Here is an 8,273-nt window from a genome sequence, read left to right on the forward strand (position 1 = left end):
ATAGGTGCACCCAATACTACTCTTCTTTTGTAGTTGTTGGGAGGCGCGGTGGCCTCATGGTTAGTGCGCTCGTCTCCGGATCGAGCGGTCCGGGTTCGAGCCCTGGCCGGGGACATTGTGTTGTGTTCTTGGGCAAGTCACTTTACTCTCACAGTGCCTCTCTCCACCCAGGTGTATAAATGGGTACCGGCGAACTTAATGCTGGGGGTAACCTTGCGATGGACTAGCATCCCATCCAGGGGGGAGTAGAAATACTCCTAGTCGCTTCATGCTACAGAAACCGGGATCAGCTCCGGCCTTGTTATGGTCTTGATGTTTCTTCAATTTGGTGTCCATTTTCTTATGTTTAAAATCTAATCTAAGGCTGCATTGAACTCGCGGATAGCTTATCGCATTCTCTTGCTCTTGTTCGACATTATTTTATTTATTTATTTATCTATTTGTTTATTCATTTATTTATTTATTTATTTATTTATGTATTATTAGTTGCACCGATGGATGCACAGCGCCTTTTTATACAGAAATAGACAGTTTAAAGAGTAACAAATTTATCACAAATAAGCTTAATTAAAGGATTAAAAAGTTGAACTCTTTGAGATGCCCCACACAGAACTTATATTTCGTAAAATTATCATTTAAAATGACAGAGGAGCTTTAAGCTTGAAACCATTACTGGATTTAATTTCACGACCCAGAACTTATTTTAGTCAAAGCCACAGTAGCGCAGATTACAAGGGTGTACTGAAGGTGTTCCACTGATGAAATAAATGAAGAAATCGCCACAGCTTTGTACTTGGATGTTGATAAACCAAGTACAACAGTTTGAAGCCATATTAGAGCAGACCTGCCTGGTGACTTGACCCTCTGCAACTATCGGATGAGCACCGTTTAACACGAGGATTCCTGATCACATAAAAGTTTAATGGGATCTCTTGTTCCTCCTCGCCACTTTTTTTATTTTGTTTGTCTCTTTTTGTACTGTTAGATCGACCGTGCGGTTTTATGCAGAAATAACTACTTGATAAAAATGTTTAAAAAAAATTACAAATATTTATAAGACTCTAGGACTGAAAACGTTAGCAACATGAAAATTAAGGATATATTTTTCAAGAGGCACTTAAGGGAGTATATATTTCGCAAAACTGAATTGTTATTTAATATGGTAGAGCAGTTTTGCTTACAACCATCACTGGATTTAATATTTGTTTCAATCAGCGCCACAGTAGCGCAGATGACAAGGGTGTTCTGAGGGTGTTCCACTGAATAAATAAATGAAGAAATCGCCGCAGCTTTGCACTTGAATATTGATGGACCAGTTACAACAGTTTGAATTCCAATTAAAGCAGACCTGCCTGGTGACTTGACCCTCTGCAACTGTAGGATGAGCTCCGTTTAACCAGCCGGTGGAATCGGTCCCACAGTGATGTATAGGCACGCAGGTGGTAGCCATTTTAGTTCCTGCGTCTCCTTGGAAACGAAACCAACCTGGCCCGAGTGTGCTATCACAAGTCAACGGTACTGCACCGGATGTGTTTTTCCTGTCTCCATTTGTCAAGTTTTGATAGTTCTGACATTCTAGCAAAAAGAAATTTGTGTTGTTACGTATAGTTGCACTCTGGGATTTTAGGGGTTATTGTCAAGTCTTAAGACATTTGGAGCCTACTCATAGCCACACCTACCTCAGCAGTTTAGATTTTAAGGGAATCTTGGTTGAACAACAGTTCTGTTCAAATCACAAGTTAGTGTGTGTGTTTAACTGTTTCAGCGATTTTCAGTCGATAATTCTTTGCCTGTTTTCAATGCTGGCGTTTTGCCTCTGCTATTTCAGTTTAGGTTTTCAAATTTCTCCCGCGCCACCATTTTTAGTTTTGCACTGATTGATGGGAAATTAAGACGTCACATCGTGGTTGGACGTTTTCTAAATACAGCGTTGCGTGAATCTAGAGATATAAAAGTGCTCCTAATCGTTTATAATTCATATTTCAGATGAGTATGTACAACGAAAAATCATCTCCTGTAGAAACCATATTGAGATCTCTGACGGCGCAGTGACGTCATAAATTACCATGAATTAAACATGGCGACGCCCAGGCGATTTAAACTGAACACCAAAACTTCGTATTCGAGCCACTTACAGAGATATCAAGTTAAAACCCCAGGATCAGTTAAAGATAACCATTAGGTATACTTTGGAACTTGACCTGGGAAACACAATTTATTCTCACAGTGGTTGTTTACCATGTTGTCTACCATTTACGCAGATACTGGTTCGTCAACGGTTTGTGCAAATGGTAAGCAAATATTCGTGGTGGTAAGTCCGGATTGGCCAGTTACCATAATATAATAAAAATATATCTTAATTGACCACTCCCCCATTGGGGCTTTTCAGGGCCAATGAAACCAAATGATGAAACAGATGATGCAAATGAACATAACATGGTTAAAAATCCCAATCAGCGGGAGGCAGACCAGTGGCTATGTTGGCTAATAACCCCCATTTCACTTAGATAGGCTAGGATGAGTTCGACCTGACCATAATTCCAAGATAACGGCTGGAACTTGCGAAGAATTGCGAATGTTAAGCACGTTTTCTATTCGGATATTTCGGTTGGAAATTTTGAACTACCTTTAAAGACGTTCCTTATTTTGGCAATTTTCCAGTCGGTCGAGTCAAACTTGTCTTACCATTTACACTCTGGCATAGATTTCCTGGATTTTTTGGGTAAAAGGTAAACAACTAGTGTGCCTCTCCCCACGTACCGCCGAATTTAACGCCACCGGTGTAACTAGCATCTGTTCACAAGGAGGCAAAGAGAAACTCCCAGATGCCCGACGCTGATGCCACACTAATTAAACCAAGATGAGCACACATACCTTTTATCGTACCTATTACTAACTTGTCAAGGATGACCGTCAAGTCGATTAAGCTAATATGCAGTCGTAATTAATTTAAATAAGTGTTTCCTACTATCGGGAAGGAAGTAAACTCAACAAACAAAGACAACAACTACAGCAACGATAATGACAACACCACTCGTGTTTTAACCTGGTCAAGGGATGAGCAGAAGGCTGACATTTCAGACTATTATTTTGAATCGAGATGTTATCCTTACTGATGGTGTCCTCTTATCTCTGTACCATGCAGCTGTAGGTAGGATAATTCTACATTTCCGAAGGTTCTTAAGAATGTACCTTCTGTCTGCATATCACAGAACACCTGGAGAGCATCTCTCAGCCTTTCGAACACCAACCAGTAGAAGCCACTGACTACTTCACCTTCGCTTGCCTTGATTTCTTTACACGAGTCCGCAGGCAGTTCAGGGATAGAACCGAGTCGAGCTGAAAGACGTCGTAAAATAGTAACTTTAATATCCTATTCTGCTTTGGACTTCAAACGTTTTTCAATAGATTTGTATTTTCGAAGAGAAGTCGCTAAACTTATCTGGAAATACTACGAATGTGACAAGATTTTTTCACATCATTTCATGTTTACGTGGTTACCATAATGACAAGAGTATCAACAAATTCTCATGACATTTCTTTCTAACTTTGTATGTCAAGGCCCCGGCCACACTACGTCGGAGAACTTTGAAAACGCAGCTTTAGGCCTACACCAGTTCGTCACGAAAACGGAGCTTTTCGAAGACGCTTTTCAAACCGAAGGAATTTGAAAACGCCGGCTTTGCGTTTTAGTGTGGACCGAAAACACTTTGAAAATGGAGCTTTTGAAAACAAGGACATCGCGATGAACACGCGATTTCTCTCCCTGCTGTGTTTTGTTTGTTTGTTTGTTTTTGTTTGTTTGTTTTTGTTTTGTTTTTTTTATGGAATTTTATTTACAACTTGAGCACTTACACTACTTACATTGGCCCTGCTGTGTTTGATTTCGTCAAACACTACTCCAAAATGACCGGTGTCTTTCGCTTTGTCAAATTTCTCCGGCGTAGTGTAGACGGAAAACATTTGATTCGCTTTCAATGTGAAAACGTCGCTTTCAATTTTTTTTCGGTGCAGTGTTTACGGGGCCCTTAGTTTTAATTTCCATAGATACTTGTAGTTTGCACTTTACGCGAGATCATATCTGACACCATGCCACCTGCTGAAACAATATTTTTACTGATTTTATTCAAAGTTTGCTTATATTTGTTTTCTGAGGTTTTGGTCCGAAATCTCTCTGATCAACCATAGCAGAACAAGATAATGAAAAATGGTAGAATTTTTTTTTTTGATTAAGTTTTAAAACACGTCACATAAATAGGACTGATATACTCTTGTTTCTTAGTCATTAAAATTTTTAAACGTTTATGAGAGCTCGAATTATCAGCGAAAACAATAAAAATCAGTTCACGTTGCCAAAACACACCTCGTTCTCCAAACTTCTGCAACGAAAGGTGCTTTCTGTCAGTATAAATATAACATATTTACCTCTTTTGTTGAATCGTTTCATATATAACCCATCTTGGTCCTGCACGAGATCCTCAGGCCTGGCTTCTCTAGTTCGGTTGTTCAACTCGCAGATTTCGTTAGCTACGAAGTAATTAAAGCTTTGACATCTAATCCCATTGTCACATGCCTTCGAGCAATGGAGAGAGTTTGAGGTTTTCATGGACTGAAAGACGTGTCGCTTTAGCACCATGCCGTAGATCGGTTGCACGCTTCCACAAGGCTCAGTGATGAATGCTGAATGTACTTGAGAAACATGACTGATGAAACAGATAGCTAATAATATAATGCTCTTAGTGTCGATCAAGTCCATGGCTGCTTGAAAGGGACCTAAAAGGATCCGTAGGAAACTGCATTAGAACGATAATAACTTTACAAATTACAAGAGACCGTCGATTTCTCCAACTGGATTATCTCAAACTCACCGATACCTTGAGGCGCGCAAAACACCTTTCCTTTAACACACGTCTGCTATTTCGAATCTCTAATTTCTAGATCTCGAACTATTGTCGTTTCCCTATAGAGTTCGAATTGAAAATTCGATGAAATGTTACTCTTTAATCATTTCAATATAAGGGTTGTCTTGTTTTTCCACGAAAAATTTCTTTCTTTGGTATATATAATATTTTCCCTGTCCACTTACCAGTGTTTTGTATTTTCTCCTTTACTGCATTGTTACCCCGGCTTGTAAACAAAGATTGAAACATACTCAGTTGCTCGACCAACATGCTTTGAACGACGAATTAAAGAAATACTGACTGGTTAAGAAGAAAAACGGTGGGAATCATTCCTTGTGCATGCTCTCCTGCTGTTAGACCTAAAATTAACGACAAGCAACAAGAATAACAACCATTACTTCAAAAGTTTGAAGTGGAAATATCTGTTGTTATTGTTGTTGTTGTTTTTTATTATTTATTTATTTTAAGGATTTTTTTTGCAACAGTTCGCCTTCTTTCACTGGATTTGCAGGTCATTTAATATTTGTTTCTTATTATGAACCAGGTAACGTGTCTTTCGCCGACATAATTACAATTTTTATATAATGCGAGTGCAATCGAGGACTTACGCTTAAACTGATATTTGAAAATCCACTCAAAGTCTTTAGTTTTATTCAGATATGATTGAGAACATTACGAGCGCTGCTGTAGTAGTTTGTGTTACAGTGGAAATTAAGAATCAGCGATAAATTCGCCTTCTCTCAGCCAATCACCGTGCACGGTAAATTATTTTTCTCAGCCATTTGATAAAGACTTGAATGGGGATTGAATGGGGAAATAAGCACTCACGAGGAGCAATTTGAAGCCAAACAAAAGCAAATAAAAATTGTCGACAAACTTTGTAGTTTTTTGTAGCAAAGGTGGCAATGGCCAACATGGTCCAAGACGCTCTACTGCCGTGCGGAACGGCAGGGCCTGCCGCGCTAAGTAGTCGTGCCGAACGTAATTCAGTCTCCCGAACTGAGTGATTTCAAACGTCACGCTACTGCCGTGCTTAATTCGAATTTAATTGCGTCACGCTACTGCCGTGCTTAATTCGAATTTAATTCTTGAATTTAGTTCGGCACAGCATTAGCACGACAATTTTAACATTTTTAGAGTTGTATTTGCTTAAGGTGGTATGGTACCCTAAAATATGGCGATGTTCATGAAAAATTCAATTTCTTGGAAATACAAGAGATACCCTTGAGGACTTGTCAAAAACATTTTGAAACGATCTTGCCTAATTTCCTTCCAGATGAGTGTGAAATTTAAGGAAAGTACACAGTGGTATAAGTTTTTTCACGTGGCAACGACCATAGCAACGACTGTTTACTATAAGAACGTGACCAAAAATATAGATTATTTTTAACTTATATGAACGAAACTATTTAGAAAAAACTTTTTAGACATGCACAACTCGATTGGTATAATTATTTGTGAAAAGCTTTGTCTCAAATTGCCATCACAGGCTCATTCATTTCCCTTATGACAAGGAATATTTCCCACAACTGCGGTAACTTTTATAAAATAGAACAACCATTGCACCCCCTCCCCCGAGATCCAATCTGCCCCCCCCCCCCCCACTATTTGTGGCTCGTTAAATGCTTAATACTTCGTGTAAGAAACTTAAAGTGCATTTTTCTCAAAAGTTTACTTTTGTACCGACTGACTTCGCGCCAACATTTCTACTTTGCAAGGTTTTTAAGTAGAATTTCTGAAACTTGGGCTCATCAAAGACCAATAGTGTCGTGATGATATAAACCAAAAAAATCGTAACATTTTAAGGTCTGTCACGTGACATGAGATGATTTGTCTACTGGGTGTGGTAAAAAATAAGCTTATTTCCAAATAAAGCTGTAAAAAGCACTGAAAATAAGAGTTAACTGTCAAAACTTAGGTTCATATCACAGAACAAAACAGAAACTTACATGATATGCTTATTTGACAGTCAATTCTTGTTTTGTAAAAGAGCAGGAAGTGTTGGCGTCAATACTATAAAACACTACTTCAAAAGGCTGTGGCTGGTTTCCATAGCAACCATTTTGAGTAAAACTCTAGAAATTTAATTTCTCTTCTTGAGTGCAATAGCACACAATTGATCTTTCTTTACCATATTTGAACAAACTTTTTGGTCCATATTGAGGGTACCATACCACCTTAAGCCAAAAACATCACGACAGCTGCAGCGCCTTCCTTTGTAGGTTGTATCATACGGGAAATGATCAGTTACTTTTCAAAATTCAGTTAAATTACCGGCTGAATAGATGTAACTGCCCATAAGATATTTTTCAGAGTCCCCAGCTGCAGCGTTTTGATGTTCTTGAATGTAGCTAACAGGAGGTAATGAATTTTTGTCATTTTCAATTTGTATGATAGCTGCATATATCTTAAAGAAAGAAAATGCTCGACCAACTCTAATCTACCCACATTGAAAGCTATTTTTAAAACGATAACCAGATAAAGACCAGCCCATATCAGCCACGCAAAAACACGAAAGGAAAAAATAGTTGTCACCGTACTTTCAATTTTTAATTGTTTATTTACTTTATTTGCTTAATTCATTTAATGCACAGAATTACGTTAAAAAAGGCGACACATAACAGCACATTTTAGCTAAAAATGTTGCGTTTACCTAGACGTACCGTGTAAAAAAAAAATTAAATCCCCTTGATTTTAGTTTCGTGTAAAGTTTCACCCTCTTCAACAAAAGGCTTTATTATATCAAAGTAACTGTTAATTTACATGTTGATTATCCTGTTCTAAAGGGTTTAGTTGAATCTAATAAATGTGAGCTTCTATTGGTTGATTTATGGTCACGTGACAAAGAATAAATCTAAATTTGCTTTATGGAGTCTACACGATATCGTGATAAGAAATCGGAAAATGGATTTGGATATAACTGTTTTTTCATAGCGTTTTAGCCATCTGAAAACGTGAAACGTCACTTCCGCTGTGGACTAGGACCTGGGACAAGTTAGGCTGTGACGCCAGAAAAAAGAGTGTATCTATTTTTTTCAAACTCATTCCCAGGCTCTCTCTTCTCTGCCTCCCTTTCGTGACAGCAGCTTAGACGGCACCACAGTAGCGAAGGTTACATGGGTGTTCACGAGGCGTTCCATTGATGTAATACACGAAGTAATCGCCGCAATTTCGTACTTTAATGTTAATTGCCCAAGAACAGCAGTTATGCCAAGAGAAGCAGACCTGCCTTGTGACTTGACCCTCTTCCAACGTAGGATGAGCACCGTTTAACCAGCCAGGAGCATGGGTCCCACAATAGTTCCGGGAAACGCAGACATTGGGCATTATAGTTCCTGCATCGCCAACAAATCGAAACCAGGCAGGACCAAG

At 38.7% G+C, this 8,273-nt stretch overlaps 1 protein-coding gene across 1 annotated transcript; it reads right to left on the minus strand.

Moving 5' to 3' along the window:
- Positions 1 to 304: 304 nt before the first annotated feature.
- On the minus strand, positions 305 to 5,455 carry LOC145494090 (uncharacterized). Its single transcript, XM_081473561.1, has 4 exons — positions 4,349 to 5,455; positions 3,139 to 3,373; positions 2,761 to 2,846; positions 305 to 1,615 (listed from the first exon to the last, which is right to left on the minus strand). Exons 1-4 carry the CDS (start codon positions 4,754 to 4,756, stop codon positions 1,208 to 1,210), a joined length of 1,137 nt encoding a protein of 378 aa, XP_081329687.1. The 5' UTR covers positions 4,757 to 5,455; the 3' UTR covers positions 305 to 1,207.
- Positions 5,456 to 8,273: the final 2,818 nt, after the last annotated feature.

This window comes from Orbicella franksi, chromosome 8 (genome assembly GCF_964199315.1).
Source record: "Orbicella franksi chromosome 8, jaOrbFran1.1, whole genome shotgun sequence".
Taxonomy (NCBI): Eukaryota; Metazoa; Cnidaria; class Anthozoa; order Scleractinia; family Merulinidae; genus Orbicella; species Orbicella franksi.

Bases quoted from the DNA above. Each gene is read 5' to 3' on its own strand.
- LOC145494090 (XM_081473561.1), bottom strand. From the start codon at position 4,756: ATGGACTTGATCGACACTAAGAGCATTATATTATTAGCTATCTGTTTC. The intron at 3,374-4,348 runs GTGAACTGATTT...AAAGCAGAATAG, and splicing joins ACGAGGTGTGTTTTGGCAAC to GATATTAAAGTTACTATTTT. The intron at 1,616-2,760 runs GTACGTGGGGAG...CTAAAATCCCAG, and splicing joins CGGTGGCGTTAAATTCGGCG to AGTGCAACTATACGTAACAA.